Source organism: Thecamonas trahens (genome assembly GCF_000142905.1).
Source record: "Thecamonas trahens ATCC 50062 unplaced genomic scaffold supercont1.38, whole genome shotgun sequence".
Taxonomy (NCBI): Eukaryota; order Apusomonadida; family Apusomonadidae; genus Thecamonas; species Thecamonas trahens.
The window spans coordinates 264485-282453 of NW_013657642.1; the positions used below are offsets into that span (position 1 = coordinate 264485).

The following is a 17969-nucleotide window of genomic DNA, read 5'->3' on the forward strand; positions in this document are numbered from 1 at the left end:
CCTGATAGCCGCTCGACTCCCCTCCCTCTCCCCCCCCCCCCCCCCCCAACTCATCCGCCCACCAGCAAATCACATGCCAGCCAGCCGCCGACTGGGGTCTCCACCACCCGCCGACCACGTCACCGCCACCGCCTCCACCACTGCCACCGCCACCGCCTCCACCCCTCTCTCTCTTTTCTCTCTCCCTCCTTCAATGTCTGCAGTCTCCCCCAAGCGCGAAGCCTCTGAGCCCGCTGACAACCAGCGCCCGACCAAGGTCGCCAAGCCCCTCGACGGCGCCCAGTCAGTACGCCCTCTTGCTCTCCCGCTCCCGCTGACCTATCAAGCCACTGCGCCCACACTCCCCCCCCCCCCCTCCACACACACTCACTCACTCCCTCCACACACCCATAGGCTGGTGCCCCCGCCGCAGCCTACATCCGCACCAAGCTGCCGGGCTTTGCCCCGCGGCTGGCCATCATCCTCGGCTCGGGCATGGGCGGTGTCGCCGACGCCATCGAGGACAAGACCGAGTTCCCCTACTCGGAGCTCCCGGGCTTCCCGGTCTCGACCGTCCAGGGCCACGCCGGCACTTTTGTCTGCGGTACGCTCGAGGGCGTCCAGGTTGCCTGCCTCAAGGGCCGCGTGCACCTCTACGAGGGCACCGACCCGCAGCTCATCCGCGCTCCGATCTACACCTTTAAGGAGCTCGGCTGCGAGATCATGTTCTCCACCTCGGCTGTCGGCTCGCTCCGTGAGGACGTCGGCCCCGGCGAGCTCTTCCTCCTCAAGGACCACATCAACCTGCAGGCCCGCAACCCGCTTATCGGCCCCAACGACCCCATCGGCCCGCGCTTCCCCTCGCTGCTCAACGCCTACGACCCGGCCCTCCGCGCCCTCATCCAGGCCAAGGCTGCCGAGAACGAGATCAACATCACTGAGGGCGTGTACCTCGCCTGCCTCGGCCCGTCGTTCGAGACCCCGGCCGAGATCAAGGCCTTCAAGATCCTCGGCGCCGACTGCGTCGGCATGTCTGTCGTCCCCGAGGTCATCGTCGCCCGCCACTGCGACCTCCGCGTCGCCACCGTCTCCATCGTCGTCAACCTCGCCGCTGGCCTCACCAACGAGCACATCACCCACGACGAGACCCTCCACTTCTCCGGGCTCGCTGCCGGCAAGGTCACCCAGCTCGTCAAGTCCTTCATCGCTGCCAACGGCGAGTGGTAGTCTGCTGCGCCACGTCTCCGTGCCCCACACCCGTCGGCCTCCCCCCCACACACACCCTCTTTCTCCAAGTGAATGTCAGTGAGATCCCGCCCTGCTGTCCAACCCCCGTTCGCCCGCCCGTCCGCCACCCCCCTGCCAAAACCGACTGCGACCGACTCGGATGACGCCATGCGCACGTCGTGCCTTCCTTCGCCTCCCCCCCTTCCTTCCCCACCGTCCACACCCACACCCACACCCAACTCATCCACACCATGGCCGCACGCAGCCCTGCACACGCCGCCGTCCTCGGAGCACTCATCGGCGATGCCGCTGCCATCGGCTCGCATTGGATCTATGGCGCTGGCAACGTGGCCGCACGCTTGGGGCCCTCGCCGGCCTTTGCCGCACCTGACAAGGCCAACTACGAGCCGCCGGCGTACTACGCCCACGGGACCAAGTCTGTGGGCGAGTCGACCCACCTCGGCCACGCTACCGTTGTTGCTCTCGCCGCTCTCGCCACCGCGCCGCCGTCGGCCCCTCTCGTCCCCGGCCCAGGCCCCTGGCGCGCAGCCTTCCTCGCTGCCTACGACTACGGCGGAGCCTGGGTCGGCTACATCGACTCGGCCACCCGCGGGACCATGGCCAACATCAAGGCCGCCGTTGACTCTGCCGTGGTCGCCGCCGTTCCCGATGCCGATCCCGCGCAGGCCGCCGCCCTCGCCAAGGCCGCAAACAGCATCGGCGGCGCTGCCGCGCTCAGCCTCGGCACGCCCGAGTACCTCCCGGCCCTCCGCAAGGCTCTGGCCGATACCAAGGTCACAGCCCCAGGCGATGATGCCCTTGAGGCCTTTTCCACCGCCCTTGCTGCACCTATCGGCGATGGCAATGACACTCAGACCAACGCGCTCTGCAAAGTCCTGCCGTACGTCCTTGCCGTCGACGCCGGCCTTGCCCGCGACGACGTCCTTGCGCTCGTCGCCGATGCCATCGCCGAGACTCAGAACAACTCCGTCTCGCAGCTCGCCATCACCAACCTCTTCACTATTCTGCTCGATGTTGTCTCCGGTACTAGCATTGCCGACGCCGTCGCTGCTGGCCTCGCCGGTCTTGACGCCGCGGTCGACGCCGGCACGCCGCATGCCGCCGAGTACGCCAAGTACGCACACCTCGCTGTGACGCTCGCCGCTGACGGTGTCGACGACTGTGTCGCTGTTGCCGACGAGCACTTTGGCTCTGCCTGCCCGCTCGAGTTTACCCTTCCGTGCCTCTACCACGCGCTATCGGTCGCTTCCGACTACCACGACGCCGTCAATCGCGCCCTGCTTGTCGGCGGCGACTCGGCGGCCCGCACCGCGTATCTAGGCGCAGTCTACGCTGCTGCCCATGGCTACGAGACCATCCCGCATGCCTGGCGCAGCCTCACCTCGCAGCTCCAGGCAACGGCCGCTGAGCACATCGCTGCCATCACGAGCCGTGCTTGAGCACCAGCTCGTCGACCTCGACCGTCGCCCGCGCGTAAAACAGTCCCTCTTCCCCGCACACGCGTCCCTTCCACCACCCGGACTCATCAACCTCGAGTACCTCAACGTAGTCGTCGACAAACAGCGTCAGCTCGTGCGCAGTCCGCGCCTCGTGGTTCACCAGCGACCGCCGCAACATGTGCAAGCTCTCCGGTGGCGGCGGAAACGGTGCCAGTGCACCCGCCACGTTCTCCGGTCCCGTGCCAGCGCTCACGTACACCGAGTTGATCCGCCTGGTTCCACTCGACCGCCGGATCGAGTCACCGAGCGCAACAACAGGCAAGTCTGATGTCGACTTGAAGCCGGCACGCCCGATCCGTCGCCGCCGGGCCTTGGCCTCGTCGCGGCTGAGCTGCGGCGAGTAGCTCATCCGCCACTGCCGGTTGCTGACCCCGCCCGGACTTTGCCCAGCTGCAGGCTCGCGGCTCGCCATCATCCCAGCCGGCAGCAGCAACGGGACAGCGAGGAGGCTTGCAGCGCCGGCGCCAGCCGCGAGGTGCGCGGGGCTTGCGCTTGACGCCTCACCCCGACCGCCGTCGCTCCCGCCGCCCGCATCGGTGCCTCCACCCAGAACGCTTCCGGTCTCGCCGACTCCGCCATCGGTCCCACTGCCGGCTCCGTCCGAGACCGCGGCCATTGAGCTTCGTTGCGAGCTGACACATGACGTCTGCACTGTGTCATCGCTTGGCGTCCGCAGTATGCTCACGTACGGGACAAACGTCGGCGGTTGCTCACGAAGTGACGAGGTACGGTAGACCTTGACAAAGGTCTGCATGTCAGTCCGCGACTGGATGTTGTCAACAGCTGTGACCAGCGCCTGCTTGGCAGTGGTCTGGCCGGGATGCGGATCGACGAGCAGGCGGGTAACCGACTCGAGTCGGGCCTGCAGGAACTCGGCACGCTCGCGTTCGAGGGCCTCGAACCGAACACACGACTGCTCGGCATAAAGGTTGTACCGAGCGACAAGCTCGGTGGTGGCCTCGACAGCTCGAGTGTAGTTGGCTTCAGCAACCTTGGCTTCTTTCACCGCCTTGACTTGCTTCTCGGTCAGCTTCATGACCTCGACCGATGACAGGACCGCGGTGTTCATGATCTCCACCGTTGCCTTTTGCAGCTCCTCGTCGTCGCGCGACTTGCCGTGGTACTTTTCGCGCAGCTTGGGCAGCGTGGCTCTCAGAGAGCTTAGCTCCTTGTGCAGCTTGGCCTCGACCCGTACGTCCTCCTTGGGCTCGTTCTTAAAGTACTCCTTGAACGCCCGCATCGGCGTCAGAATCTCGCGGGCCAGCGTCTCGGATCGCTCTGTCGCCCGGATCCCGGTCTCCATGACCAGCCCGACTAATGTGCTCACGCACTCACGGAGTGAGTCGTACTCGACCGAAAAGTCCATCGAGGCCTTGGCCACCGCCTTGGCTAGCGCCCGACCGTAGTGCTCCTCCGCCGCCGCCACGTCCGAGAGAAAGCCCGACACATGCTTGAGCATCCGCTTCGAGTCACGCAGCCGCCGCACAAGCGTCTCAAACCCGCGCATTCTGGCCTCGCTCTCCCCCTCGCCACCACCTCCACCGCCAGCCCGGCCATCGTTGCCGCCGCTCCCGATCCTCCCAGTCCTGTCCCGCCTGCCCATCCCGGCCCCAACCACGCTCGAGTACTCTTCTGGCTCCAGAGCCGACACGCCCCAGAAATGATCCTTAAACGTCAGCTCTTCGCCAGCGCCACTTTCGTCGTCTGCATCTTCCACGTCTCCGTCCGTTTGCGCTACGCTGCCTCCCACCGCCTCCGCCGCCATCTCTGGATGGCCATCCGCTTCCGCCACGCCGCACGCCGCCGCCGCCACCTTCGCCTCGTCCACCCATTCCCCACCGGCATCCTCCACGCCCTCGCCATACTCCTTGCTCCTGCTCATCAGTCTGTCGCGTCGCTTCTCCACCGTCGCCGCACGCTTCCGTCCCGTCATGGCCGCTGCAGGAAGGCCCACCACGCTCGACTTGCCCGACACGTCCGACATGGTCGACTTGCCCGACACGTCCGACATGGTCTACCTCGTCAGCAACAACTCCGCCCCTTGGTCACCACTTCTTGTGCCTTGGTCACTCCTGGCGTGCCTGCAGTCCGAGTCGCGAGAGGTGCCACCCGCCTGTTCCCCTGTCCCCGCTCACGTTCCCCCCCCCCCGATCCCCGCTGCCGCGCCCACCTCGACGGCCACACGCTCGCACTGTCAATGGCCTAAACCTGGCAGCTGGCTGGAATTCGGACAGCAATTCGTTTACACCATGATAAGGGGTCACAGCATCGAGATCGAGTTGCTCCGCTGTCGGCCTTGGATGGCGGCGCGCCGACGTTCGGCTACACTGGTCGGTGGGAATAGGCCCGAGGTTGGCGACTTGACCGGCGAGGGCGCGGGACTAGCGGCAGCAAGCGTCCTGGCCATCATCGACGCAGCAAGCATGTCAGAGCCTGCCATCGTCGACGACCGCAGTGCGCCCGACGTCCCCGAGAGTCGCAGCTTGTGTGCGGTGAGCGTCCGCGGCCCACTCGGCGCACCCTTGAGAATCTCCACGTCACGCTCCAGCCGCCGCCGGATCGATTGCTGCTTGAGCAGCTTCTCCTTGAGCAACCGTGAGGTCTGCGCTTCGGACGACCCCAGCGGCGCACCACCTTCGTGGTCATGCCCAACCGCCTTGATCTTGGACAACTCACTGAGCCGGCGCTCGAGCTGCCGCTTCTGGATGTCGAGTGTCTTGACCTTCTTCTTGAGAGCAATGACCCGCTGCTTAAGCTTCTGGACCAGCTCGGTCGAGGCGCCAGCAGGCAGCTCGTGGTCGGTCGACTCGGACGGCGCAGCTGCTCCGTCACCTCCGGCACCGGTTGCAGCCTTGTATGCCTTCTTGAGCGCAAGATGCTTGGCGGCGAGGCCCTTGAGCTTATCACGGTTCTCGATGTACATCTCCTTGAGCTTGGTGTTCTGCGCACGCTTCTTCTTGAACTCCTCCTTCAGCTGCTTGTGCAGTTCGAGGACCTGGATCAGCTTCTTCTTCTTCTTAATAAACTGGACCTTGAGCGCCTTAAACATCCTCTTGAGCTTGACATGTGCCTCGGCGCCGCCGACTTCAGACCCATCGATCGACGACAGCTCCTCCAACAGCGCCACAGACTCTACGAGCTGGCCTGATGAGCCCGAAATCTGCTGAACGTTCCGCTGAGAGTTCGACTTTTTGAGCTCGACCCGGACAGCGTTGACCTCCTCCTCCAGCACCATGATCTTGTCATCCTTGTCGTTCATCGCCTGTAGAACGCCGGCATGTGTGGCCTTGAGCAGCTCGAGCTCCTTGCTAACGTGAGTCTCGGCGCCGCGTGCAGCTTCGGCTTCAGCCTCGGCAGCCGCCCGAGCGTCGCGCGCTTCGACTAGCAGCGCCTCGGCCTCCTTGAGCTTGCTCTCGAGCACCTCATTCTTAAACTCGATGTCCATGATCTTGGAGAACTGCGCCTCGTGCTCGGCCTTGACATGCTCTAGCTGCGACTTGAGTTTCTCCTCCTTGCGCGAGCCACGCTTTTCCACGCTCGCATCCAGCTCCATCGACGCGTGCTCCAGCACCTGCATCTCCTCCTCCAGGTGGCGGTACTTTTTGCGCAGCTCGGCATACAGCGGCTTGACGCTCGCAGCCTCCTCGTACGCCGCCTGGACCTCGGCCAGCTTTTTCCGCAGCTCTGTAAGCTCGCCTGTGCTCCCGGGTGCGCCAGGGTCGAGCCCGGCGCCCACGCTGCCGGGCCCAGCCCCTTCCGCTCCCTCAAGAGCCGCCACCCGGGCCTCGCTCGCCTCCAGACGGACCTCCAGCTCTGCATTGGCTTCCACTAACCGTGCGTTCTCCACGAGCAGCTCCTCGTCGCAGTCCTCGTCTTGCAGTGCCTCGGCCACCAGCAGCTTCTTCTCCAACGCTCGCACCTGGACACGGAGCTCCTGGAGCTCAACCTCGGACGCCATGCTGCCCTACTCTCCAAGAGCCACTCTCCCACACACCCGCGTCCGTCTACGCCGCGAGTCGAGTGCAGTCTTGTATGCCTTTCCCAACCCCCCTCCGCTCTGTCGCCCCCCCCCCCCACACACACCCTCTCTCCCCCCCCCCTCCATCCGCATTGCCACCTACCACCCACTGCGGCCCACCGGAGCAGCCATACGGCACAGGCACCTCTTCTCGCAACACACGAGACAGGTATCTTCTCTTCCCTCCCCATACCAACAGCTTTGCCTACCCCCGCTTGGCAGGTCCCCCATCTGGGTGATGCGGCACGCTAACAAATGGTCGTAGCAGATGATAGGAATGGTCAGCCGGGCGGGGAGAGGGCTGGCAAGAGGAGAACTCGCTCTCCTTCCCCAAACACAGAACATGATACATATACACACATATACATAGTAGTCACATACGCTGTCACTCACGTCTACTGCTCTGTTCATGCCCTCTGCCCCCTCATCGGCTCATGATCCTGCCTTTCTTGTCGCTTGCGCGCACGCAGTCATCACTCGCTTACCTTCCCCGCAGAAGACAGACGCTGTTTGAATCGATCCTCCTCCCACCGTATACCCCGCTACACACCCAACACACACATATCATATCATATCATACCCCCCCCCCCCCCCTTTCCCTCCATCATCCACCGATTCCCCCCCTGCTCTCCCGCACCCCCTTCCGCTCCATGATGATCACGCCCCCCCCCCCCAACCTCAACCTCCCAATCTCCAATCTCTCATCCCCTTCTCCATCCCGATATCCCCACCTTCTCATCCCCCCCCACCTCCTCATCACTGTCCTGATCAAACCCCCCCCCCCTCCTTCCCTCAGGCAATCCGTCCCAGCGGACCATCTCCCCATCCTCGCGCACATCCCCGCCCCCACCCCCCCCCACCACACGTACACCACCACAGCCTGCAAGCGCACTTGTCTGGCGACCAAAGAGAAAGATGGAATGCCATGGAAGGAGCAGAGTATGGGGGAGAGCACAGGAGACATGGAGGGAGATGAACGGGAACGTACGGCTGTATCTCGCCTTTACGGCTGCCTTTCGTACCTTCTCCTCCCTCACCCTCATGTCCATTCTCGCCGTCTACGTCTTCCTCCTCTCTGGCCGATCAAACTCCATGGTTGGCATGGTAACCGGCCTCAATGGTCTCGCCAATGTAGCTTGTGCTATCCCAGCTGGTTACCTGGCTGATCGACTCTCTCGTCAAGCTCTGCTCAGGATAGCCGCCGCCATCGGTGCGGCTGCCACCCTCGCCACCGTCATTGCCCTCGCTACCAACTCGATTGCCATGTTCTTTGTCTTCTACGCCCTCTGGGGCGCCTTCCAGGGCATCCAGGCCGCGCCTCTCTCGGCGCTCTTTGCAGACTCGGTGCCGACCGGGGCTCGATCCGGCATCTTTACTCTGCGGTACGCCATCAACGAAGGCTCGACCTTTATGGGCCCGCTTGTCTCCATCATCTTTTTCTCGGCCTTTGGGGACGAGTGGAACATGGCCCACATGCGAATTGTCCTCGCCATCGGCCTCTTCTTTGGAGTCGTCTGTTGCTGCCAGCTGCTATTCTTCAAAGACGCGGTTGCTCTCGGTGCAGAGTCTGAGGCCGCCAACTTGGGCGCCCTTGCAGCCGGCGCCGTCCCGCTCCCCGGATCCAAGTCACTGCTCGGCACTGCCGCCGACACTGGCTCCTGGTCCGACGAGCTTCATGCCGATTCGGCACTTGCCACACTCTCATCTGATGACGAACAGCAGGAGGAGGAGTCGTCAGATGCTGCCGCGCACGTGTCGCTCATCGTGCCGGAAGCTGACGACATGCGTCCGGCGCGCACTTCGTGTATGGGGCTCTTCTCCCCGGCATCTGTCCCCTACGTCATTGCCATCTCGGACTTGACCTTTGCCATGGGTGCTGGCTTCACCATTTCCTTCTTTCCGCTCTTCTTTGTCTCCGAGTACGGGATGACTCCGTCGGGCATGTCGCTTGTCATCATGCTCGGCTCGCTCGCCACCATGGCCTCTTCGGTATGGGCCCAGCGCGTGTCCCTGATCATCGGCCGAGTCCAGACCTCGATCGTCTTCAAGATTGCCGGCACTGCCTGCCTCATCGCCATGGCCATTGTCCAGCCCATGATCCTCGTTGCTGCTCTCTACGTCGGGCGTGTCGCACTTCAGCGCGCCCCGATCCCGCTCGACCGCTCCATCGTCATGGACGTCGTCACCAAGTCGACTCGCGGTCGCTGGAACACGGTCGAGTCACTCGGCTCGGTCACCTTCCGCGGTGCCTCCACCCTCGGCGGTCTCCTCATCGACGCCACCTCGTACCGCACCACATTTCTGGTCACTGCAGCCATCTACGTTGTCGCCACCATCGCCATCTTCCCTGTCGTCCCGTTTGTCCCCCGATCCGAGGCCGTCCTCCAGGTCGCCGTTGTCCACTCGTCCTCCCGCTCGTCCTCCTCCGACATGGACGAAGCGAACAGCGCGCACCACTCCTCCGCCCGCACATCCGACAGCGAGCATGTTGCAGCCGTCTAGCGATGGACAACCAACAAACAACCGTCTCTTGTCCGCACCACAACCACCCGTCAATGATCACCCAAGACATGTTTTCTCTAAATCGTCGCATCGCCCCCATCCCGCCGATCTGTCTGAAGAAGCCTGGCCAGCGAGACGTTCCATCGAATCGGTTCCACCGCGCCGTGACGGACACTCGAGTCATATCCGCCTGCAACAGGCCCATGCTCGCTGTTCGGTCGTCAGTTCTCCTTGCGCCTGCGCACATTCCCCATGCTCTTGCCCTCCCACCGCTCATGACCCTGGCCAAGACCCGTCTGGAGGCACTGCCGCTCCCACACCTGCCGCTTTTCTCCGACTTGGGCTCCTCGCTCTGGGAGCGGGTCCGGGCTGCCGACCGCTCGCGGGCTCGCTGGTCCAAGCGAAAAACGCGCCGACTGGTCTCGAAAGCGCTGATGGCGGTGGCAGATAATGCTGATGCCGTTGCTCGCCTCCGCGCGTCAGGCGCACTGGACATCGAGCTGCCGAGGACGCCAAAGTGGCGCTATGTCGCCCTCGATGCAGACACGCCCTCGCCTGTCGACAACATCTACGCCCTCGGCATCGAGGCTCGTCAGTCGGACGCTGCCCGTGCCGCCATTCTGGCTTTTCTGGTTGACGATGCTGGCCTTGTTCTCGATCCGCCGCTGACCCTCGATGATCTGCCTCACCCGCTCGTCGTCCTCTACATCCGCTACCAGCCAGGCCTCTCGGCGCTCACAGTCCCGTTTGGCGCTCTCCGAAGCAATGCAGACACCGTCGCGCCTCGACTTCCCAAGTCGACGATGCGTGAGCTTTTGGACGCTGTCCCCTCTCTTCGCCGGGCTGACTTTCGCGTGGCCGATGATACAAGGCTCTGGGAGGCTGACGTAGCCGCTGCCGCTGCCATCTTGGCCAAGCTTCCCTCCGGCGGCGAGCTGGATCCGGCCCAGCTCAACAACGCCGGGCGCTGCCATGCTGTGCTTCGCGCCCTCATTGCGCTGGCCTCGGCATGTGGGCTGCAGACCCGCCTGACTTTGGATCCAGCGTCGCTTGCACCAACGTGCGTGATGCTCTTGCCGGCCGAGCTCGGGAACGAGGATCCGGAGCTGCGGATCATCCGCGAGTCCGACACATCGATGCTACTGGCGCTGGGGCCAGGAGCCATTGCTCCGGGTCTCTGGTTGGGAAACCTTGTTGACGCCACCAGCCTCGCTACCATTCGAGCGCTCGGCATCACCGCCATCGTCAACGTGTGCGAGGAGACGTTTGCGCCGTTTGCGCACGCAAGCTCGATCCGCTGGCTCCACTTTCCGCTCGAGGACGTGTCGTCGCAGATCCTGGCAGAGACTGTTGTGCCGGCCACCGATGCGCTCCGCGAGCTTCTAGCGGCCGGTGAGCGGGTCCTCCTCCACTGCGTGGTCGGCAAGTCCCGCTCGGTCGCCATCGCCCTCGCCTACTTTTTGCTCAACGACGCCGAGCCGCTCGCGTCATCGTTTGCTCGACTCCAGGCTGTGCGGCCGTTTGTCTCACCCAACAGCGGATTCCAGACCCAGCTCTCAGCGCTGGAAATGGAGACTCTCGGGACCGAGACGCCAAGCATCGACTGGTCGACCGAGGCTCGATCGACGTGGGGTACTCGGCCCAAGCCTGTTATCCCGCGATCTGGTCGCGCGAGCTCGTCCTCCAAGCGCACACCAGGCTCGCAATCAGAATCGGCCCGGGTTTCCAAGCGCGACTGGAGCGAACTGACGACTCACATTCGCTCGCTCTGCTCTTCGAGCGTTGTTTGTGACGACTTTATTCCGCTGGCAGCTGCGACGGCTGGCGCGGACGCCGATGATCACCGACGTGTTCTGCAGCTTTTCAAGGCCTTTCTCCGCCACGGGCTTACTATTGACGGTAGCGTTGTATTGACCGAGCTTGAGACTGTTACCGCCATGCTTGCTCATCCGCCGTCGCCCGCGCTCCTTGCCCTCCGAGCTGCCGTCGCTTCTGCCGAGTCACCAGCCCGAGCCGCCAAGACCGCCGTCGCAGCTGCAGCCGGTCATCTCAGCGCATCATCCTCGGCAACATCCTAGTAAAGGCTGTCATTGCTCGAGGACGACCATCACTTTACGACGTTTGCTGTTACATAAGCATATGGTCCATCGACGCAGCACCCCATCCCATCCATTGAACGATCAGAGCCGCCCAAGTCCCCGAACCGCCGAGTCGCCGAGCCGCCGAACCATCGAACCGCCGAACCGCCAACCGCGAGAGCCGAACCTCGAGAGCCGAACCCCCCTTCGGTGACCACCACACGACGACCACACGTTCCACCAACCCCCCCACCCCCTTCCCCCACCCTCTCTCAATGAAGGCGTTCAAGAAGTGGCAACGCAACCGCAAGTTCCGCTCAGCTGGACCCGGACGGCGACTTGACGAGAGTCCGTCCGAGCGCGCGGAAGCCGGGAGTACCCGGACAGCGGGCAACTCATCGTCAACATCATCGTCATCGTCTGTTGCTGCTGCTGCCGGTGCTGGTGCTGGTGCTGGTGCTGGTGCTGGTGCTGGTGCTGCTCCACCTTCGTTATCGTCGGCTGCTGCTGCTGCATTGGCTCGTGTGGCCGGTCCGAGCGGTACGGGCAAGGCATCATCGTCATCGTCGCCATCGTCAACTGTGCCATCAAACTCGTTGGCTGATCGGAGACGGGCGGCGCGGGCGGCTGTGGCGAGTGAGGCCTGCCCGGTGTGTGGAGCATCAGTACTGGTGGTGGATCTGCCGGCGCATGTTGTGGCTTGCCGTGCAAAGGCGGCAAAGGCAGCGGCAAAGGCTCAGGAGGAGCGGATCGGTCTGGCGTACACCTGCCCTGTCTGCACCCTTGTCACGCCCAAGGCTGCTGCCATGACCCATCTCCGCGAGTGCTGTCTCGCCAAGCTCGCGGTCGATCCGGAGGACTTTGAGGCGTCGGCAACGCTAGTCCTCACTGCCCCGCGGGACGTCCGCGATCCATGCGTGGCTACCATGCTCAAGTACATGGACAACATCCTTGCCCATCCGGACGATCCCAAGTATCGCCGGATCAAGACGTCCAACAAAGTCTTCTCCACCCGGATTGCTCCAGTCTCGGGTGCGCTGGCCTTCTTTGCCGCCATCGGCTTTGTGGAGCAGCCGCCCAAGCCTGACGACAAGGACCAGTCGGCCACGTACCTTGTGCTCGAGGATGGCTTCCCTCTTGAGGCGCTCGAGTACCTCCGGGTCGGCCTCGACTCGCGCTCGCTTAAGCTCACACCCAAGCTCGACCGCTCGCTGACAATCATTGCGCCGCTCCCAGATGCAGTGGCTGGCGAGGAGGATGGCACGTTCTTTGAGCGTTCAGCGCAGGAGCTGCGGGCCGAGGCTGCTGCCCGGCGTGCGGCACTCGATCGGGCCCGTGAGGTCCGTGCCCGCTCGTCGGCGCCCAGCGACTCGCCGCGGGTTGCGTATCAGTTTTGTGCCGTCCGCTTTGCCATCGGCGCTTCGCGGACGCTAGTGCAGGGCAACTTTAGTGTCCATGAGCCGGCGTCGGCTCTCTTTGAGTTTGCGGCCTCGCTCCTTGCCAGTCCGGTGCCGTTTGGCATTCGGTTGCCGTCGTCGCGGGTCGTGGCGCTTGATGCTGTTGTTGACTTGTCGATTGCCGATCTCGATCTCGGTCCTGCGGTCTTGCTTGTAGTCATCGCTAGTGAGGCGAGCGATGAGCTTGCTTTCCGCTCGGACCTCGGTGTCTAGTTGCTGCGGTCACGGATGCCAACCCGGAGGCGGGCCGACCGGGCGCGTGGGTTGGTGGCGGCCTCGGCGCGCGGAGCTGTGATTGACTTGGCGCCGGGAGTTGGCCCACCAAACGAGTGCTTGTGCGGTGGCGTTGCGCTTCGCGACGACCGCAAGAACCGCTTGACCACGCCGTCCTCGCCCGAGTGGTAGCTGACGACGACTAGGGCGCCGCCGTCGGCGAGGACGTCTCGGGCGCCGGCGAGTCCGGCGCGGAGCTCGTCCATTTCGTGGTTGACCGCCATGCGGAGGGCCTGAAAGACCAGTGTTGCCGGATGGTGGTCTCGCTTGCGACGCGCCTTGCTGCCCTTGATTCGGGCTACCAAGCTTGCCAGCTCCTGTGTGGTGGTCGGGGCGGCGCCGGCTTCGCGTGCGGCGACCAGGGCTTGGGCGATGCGTGCGGCGAGTCGCGGGCGTTCTCCGCCAAGATCGGTAAACAAGGCACTGAGTTCGAGCTCTGGCATGCGAGCGACAAGATCAGCAGCCGTCTCTCCGCCAGCTTGCGGGCTCATCCGCATGTCCAGCGGACCGTCATGTGTGGGGCGAAAGGAGAAGCCGCGGGCCGGATCGTCGAGCGCAGCCGAGTTGAGGCCAAGATCAAAGACGACAGCCGCCACAGGGGCGGACAGCTCGAGCGAAGTGATGGTAGAAAAGGGCGCGCAGGCAAAGGCAAGTCGCTCCGGATGTCTCTCGGCGAGTGGCGCCGCATGGATCTCCATCGATGCGTCGCGGTCGATGCCAAGCACTTTGGTCTCCTCTCCGGTCGCCGCCAGCAAGCCGCGGGTGTAGCCGCCACAGCCAAAGGTGGCGTCAACAACCATAGAGCGCGGACCGACTCGAGCCACAGCGTCCACCACTGCTTGAAGAACAGGCTCGACGAGGACCGGCTCATGTCCGCGTTCGCTGGCTCCGGCCAATGCCGCCGCCGTCGCCGATGCAATTCCACTCTGTCGCGCCGTCGGGACGGTCGCTATGCCTCTACCCGCACTGCTGCTGATGGGCCTGGCGGGTCTACTGAAGGCAGTCTGCGCCATACATGTCATGTTGAATGTGGCCTTGGGCCTTGTGCCAGCAATTCTCATCATCGGCATGCTTATCATCGACATCGTGCTTGCTACGCGAGCTGGTGCTGCTCCTCCGCGGAGGAATACCGCGGCGAGCATCGACCTGCAGTCGGGATGGGCTGAGAGAGATGGCCAATGCTGCGAGCGTAGATCGGATGAGAGGACGAGGGGCGGGGACTGCTCAACAGCGGGGGCACCAGGCCGAGGACTGTGGCTACAGATAGGGATTGGGAGGGAGGGGGGGGGAGGGAGGGGAGGGAGGGAGGGGGGGGAGGGAGGGAGGGGGTGATGGCTCGATTAATCATTCCCAGTCGTCGAGGCCAGCGTCGTCGTCATCCTCGACACCCCACTCGAGCGCCTCGGCGGCAGCAGCCTCATCGACGTCACCCAGTGCGTCCTCAAAGTCGACGGCATCAGCATCGGGTTCGGCGATGGGCTCGGCGACGGGCTCGGCCACCGGCTCGGCGACGGGCTCGGCGACGGGTTCGGCGACGGGCTCAGCAGCGACGGGCTCGGCGACGGGTTCGGCGACGGGCTCGGCGACGGGCTCAGCGATGACCGGCTCGGGAACTGGCTCGAGCTCGGCAACCGGCTCGGGCTCGGCAGCCGGCTCGGGCTCGGCAACCGGCTCGGGCTCGGCAACCGGCTCGGGCTCGGCAACCGGCTCGGGAATAGAGGCAGCAGGGCCGTCAAAGGCGCCCTGGCGGGCCTCGGCGACAATGTCACGGGCCAGTTCCGCAATGCGCTCGGTGTAGGCGATGGAGGGGGAGGAGGCCGCGGCGTTGGCAGCGAACCAGGCCTCGGCCTTGAGGGCATGGCGGATGTCGGGGAAGAGGTTCTCGTACTCCATGGGGTCGGCGAGGGCCTTTGCGGCGTTCTCGTTGACCTTGGCCAGGTCCTCGCGCCAGGTGTCGACGATGGCGGAGACACGCGAGGGGCGGTAGGTGCGGGCCATAAAGGCGGCCTCAGACGGGCGGCCGGTGTCGAGGAGCATGTCGATGCAGCCGTCGACGTCACCGGTGAGGAGCATGGCAGCAAAGGCAATGTTGTGCTGCTCGGCGTCCTTGGCGGTCGCAGCAAGCTTGGTCATGCCCGCGGCGTCACCGGTCGAGGTGTAGAGGAGGAGGAGGCCGGTGAGGTTGCCGGCACGCTCCATGCACTCCTGAGCCATGTCAAACTTCCACGACTTGAGCGAGAGGTCGGCCAGCTGGCGCCACTTGAGTTCTGTCTCGTCCTCGAGGGCGATGATGCGGGCCTCGTCGAGGCGGCCGAGCGAGACGGCAAGGTCAAACTTGTGCTCCGGATCCTGCGAGACGGCGAGGGCCAGCTCGACGTGGCCCTGCGACTCGAGGAAGCGGGCAATGCGGTTGTGGTACTCGTCCGGGATGGCCGGAAGGAGCTCGGCAGCAATTTCCAGCTCACCCTGGAGAACGGCGGTCTGGTACTCGAGGACCGACTGGTTGAGGACGTAAGAAACAACCTTGACCGACTTGTCCATGAGGTAGAGGCGGTTGTCCTTGGCAAGGTAGCCGAGCAGGTACATGGCCTTGTCGAGGTGGGCAAGGGTGACGACTTCGGTGCCGACGCAGTAGTTGAGGCGGTTGAGCGAGTTAGTGTAGATGAAGCAGTCACCGACCCACACGCCCGACGTCACCTTTTCGGCCGAGTCAAAGACGACGTCAAAGGCGCCTTCGACGCCCTCGACCGGGTGGGCCGAGCCGGCGGCGGCGGCAGCGGCAACGGCGTCGGCGTTGTAGTGGAGGACAAAAAAGGCGTCGTCGGTGGCGAGCGTCACGTACTCGCCAGACTCGGACCACTCGACAAGAGTCGGGACGGTGTCAATCTTGCGGATGACACCGCCGGTGGCCCAGTCCATGAAGAACACGGCGCCCGAGGTGATGAGGGCAATGAGGTGGCCGCCAAAGGTCTTGGAGACGGAGAAGTCGGTCTTGAAGTTCAGGCGCTCCTTAAAGTTCTTGAAGATCTTGATGGACGACGAGGTCTCGCGGATGGCATACTCGGTGGAGTCGGTGGACCACACAAACTCGAGGGCCGAGCCAAACTCCTTGTTCCGCCACGCGCGGGCGGTGTAGATGATGTACTCGCCGTCGCCGCAGACCGAGACAAAGCGCCCATTGGGCGAGTGCTCCAGAGCGTGCGGGTAGACTTCGCAAGTACCAAGGTCGCGCGACGGGAGTGGCAGCATGTCGCCATCCTCCACGCTCTCGGCCACGCCCTTGACCGACAGGCCGTACACCTCCTTGTTGTGATTGGCGACGACAATCTTGCCGGTTCCGTCCATGGAGACGGCAGGCTCCTCGCGGCCGAGCGAGATCATGGTGGTGCCCTCGTCAAAGCCAAAGGCAATCTTGTTCGACGACGGGTCGCACTGGATCGACCACACCCGGCCGAGGCCGTAGTTGATGGTGTTCTCGAGGCGGTACGTCGACGAGTGCCACATGCGGATGGTACCGTCCTCCGAGCCGGTGAGGATGAGCGGGAGGGTCGGGTGGAAGGCGACGGCCGGCACGTTGTGCGAGTGGCCGGTCAGCGTCTGCACGCACGTCTTGGTCTGGTAGTCCCACACCTTGACGGTCTTGTCATCGGCGCCAGTGATCAGGTACGGCTTCTCACCGCCCGCAAAGTAGTCGACACTGTTGAGACCCTTGGTGTGGCCCGAGAGTGTAAAGTTGCACTGCGGCGAGTTGAGGTTCCACACTTTGACTGTGCGATCCATCGAGGCCGACGCAAAGGTGTTGCTGTCCTTGGGGTTGAACTTGACGTCCATGACGTAGTGTGCATGGCCTTCAAACACCATCGTGCACTCCCAGTCCTTCTCCCAGTTCCACATCTTGATGAGCATGTCATCCGACGAAGACAGCACCAGCGGGAGCGTCGGGTGAACTGCGAGGCCGCGGATAAAGTCGGCGTGCGCAGCCTCGAGCGTCGCCACACGCGCGTGCGTATTGTAGTTGAACACCACCAGCCGCAGGTCGTCTGCAGACGCCACCACAAGGTTCTCCCGCGCAATGAACCGCGCCGTCCGGCATGGAAGCTCCGAGATCTCAAACGTCTTGACCAGCTTCTACTCGTTCCACCCAGGACCAGCAGATAAGACCAGCGTCGACCAGCAGTCGGCCGGGCCCAGCGCAGCGTAGACCAGCAGTCGACCGGCCCCCAGCGCAGCGTCGACCAGCACAGCACAGTGGCCAACCCAGCACAGTGGCCAGAGCCCAGCAGCAGCATGAGCAGTAGCACCAGCAGAGTCGCCAACCCAGCAGCAGCGCAGCGCCAGCCCCAAGCCCAGGCCGAGTCGGTTCGCAGTTCTCCCATGACTGTGAGTAGACACCAAAGACCTTGCCCTTCCCCCCTTCCCCCCCCCCCCCCTCCCCCCCCCCTTTCCCCCTTCCACCACCCCATACCATCACCCCACTTCCTTCTCTACCCATGTGCGTGGGTGTGTGTGGTTGGGGGTGCGTGGTGGCATAGGAGGGGCGGAGAACGGGTAGGGCTGGACGGGCAAAAATGGACAGAGGCTTCGGCTGGCGATGGAGGGGCTGGCAAGAGGGGGGGCCACGTCAGAGAGAAGGTGGAGGTATGGATGGAGAACATACGTTTGTGGTATAGTCCCAGACATAGAGATTTCCAGAGTACAGAGCGCATAGAACCCATGGGTTGGTAGGGTGCACATCCACGCACTTGACCCGGTCCGACCGGGCCAGAAGGATCCGGTTCACGTCCAGCTTGAGCGACATGGGCAAACTGACCGGGTGCGGGGCGACAAGTGGCCGTCCGTCGCAGCGCTTGCTGCCACCTGCCCCCGGCCGTTGGCTTAGCCGCCACAATTAATAATGCTGGCGAACAATGAAGTT

General features: G+C 64.0%; 8 protein-coding genes across 8 annotated transcripts; 4 read left to right on the top strand and 4 right to left on the bottom strand.

Annotated features, from left to right (window-relative positions):
• Positions 1-155: 155 nt before the first annotated feature.
• Positions 156-1294, top strand: AMSG_07970 (xanthosine phosphorylase). The gene is made up of 2 exons (XM_013900278.1): positions 156-286; positions 394-1294. The coding sequence occupies exons 1-2, from the start codon at positions 194-196 to the stop codon at positions 1204-1206; spliced, it is 906 nt and encodes a 301-aa protein (XP_013755732.1). The 5' UTR covers positions 156-193; the 3' UTR covers positions 1207-1294.
• Positions 1295-1457: 163 nt separating this feature from the next.
• On the top strand, positions 1458-2635 carry AMSG_07971 (ADP-ribosylation/Crystallin J1; the record flags this gene model as incomplete). The annotated part of the gene is made up of 2 exons (XM_013900279.1): positions 1458-2552; positions 2603-2635. The coding sequence occupies 2 exons, from the start codon at positions 1458-1460 to the stop codon at positions 2633-2635; spliced, it is 1128 nt and encodes a 375-aa protein (XP_013755733.1).
• On the bottom strand, positions 2412-4737 carry AMSG_07972 (uncharacterized protein; the record flags this gene model as incomplete). Its single annotated transcript, XM_013900280.1, has 2 exons — positions 2412-4245; positions 4633-4737. 2 exons carry the CDS (start codon positions 4735-4737, stop codon positions 2650-2652), a joined length of 1701 nt encoding a protein of 566 aa, XP_013755734.1. The 3' UTR covers positions 2412-2649.
• A 249-nt stretch (positions 4738-4986) lies between these two features.
• Positions 4987-7793, bottom strand: AMSG_07973 (uncharacterized protein; the record flags this gene model as incomplete). Its single annotated transcript, XM_013900281.1, has 2 exons — positions 4987-6690; positions 7782-7793. The coding sequence occupies 2 exons, from the start codon at positions 7791-7793 to the stop codon at positions 4987-4989; spliced, it is 1716 nt and encodes a 571-aa protein (XP_013755735.1).
• Positions 7794-11342, top strand: AMSG_12119 (uncharacterized protein). Its single transcript, XM_013900323.1, has one exon. It carries the CDS (start codon positions 8736-8738, stop codon positions 11322-11324), a length of 2589 nt encoding a protein of 862 aa, XP_013755777.1. The 5' UTR covers positions 7794-8735; the 3' UTR covers positions 11325-11342.
• A 257-nt stretch (positions 11343-11599) lies between these two features.
• AMSG_07976 (UBX domain-containing protein 6) lies at positions 11600-12963 on the top strand (the record flags this gene model as incomplete). The annotated part of the gene is made up of 2 exons (XM_013900282.1): positions 11600-12917; positions 12953-12963. The coding sequence occupies 2 exons, from the start codon at positions 11600-11602 to the stop codon at positions 12961-12963; spliced, it is 1329 nt and encodes a 442-aa protein (XP_013755736.1).
• Positions 12964-12990: 27 nt separating this feature from the next.
• AMSG_07977 (methylase MraW) lies at positions 12991-14076 on the bottom strand (the record flags this gene model as incomplete). Its single annotated transcript, XM_013900283.1, has 2 exons — positions 12991-14003; positions 14070-14076. 2 exons carry the CDS (start codon positions 14074-14076, stop codon positions 12991-12993), a joined length of 1020 nt encoding a protein of 339 aa, XP_013755737.1.
• Positions 14077-14398: 322 nt separating this feature from the next.
• AMSG_07978 (coatomer subunit beta'-2) lies at positions 14399-17872 on the bottom strand (the record flags this gene model as incomplete). The annotated part of the gene is made up of 2 exons (XM_013900284.1): positions 17712-17872; positions 14399-17182 (listed from the first exon to the last, which is right to left on the bottom strand). Exons 1-2 carry the CDS (start codon positions 17850-17852, stop codon positions 14399-14401), a joined length of 2925 nt encoding a protein of 974 aa, XP_013755738.1. The 5' UTR covers positions 17853-17872.
• Between the last annotated feature and the right edge of the window lie 97 nt (positions 17873-17969).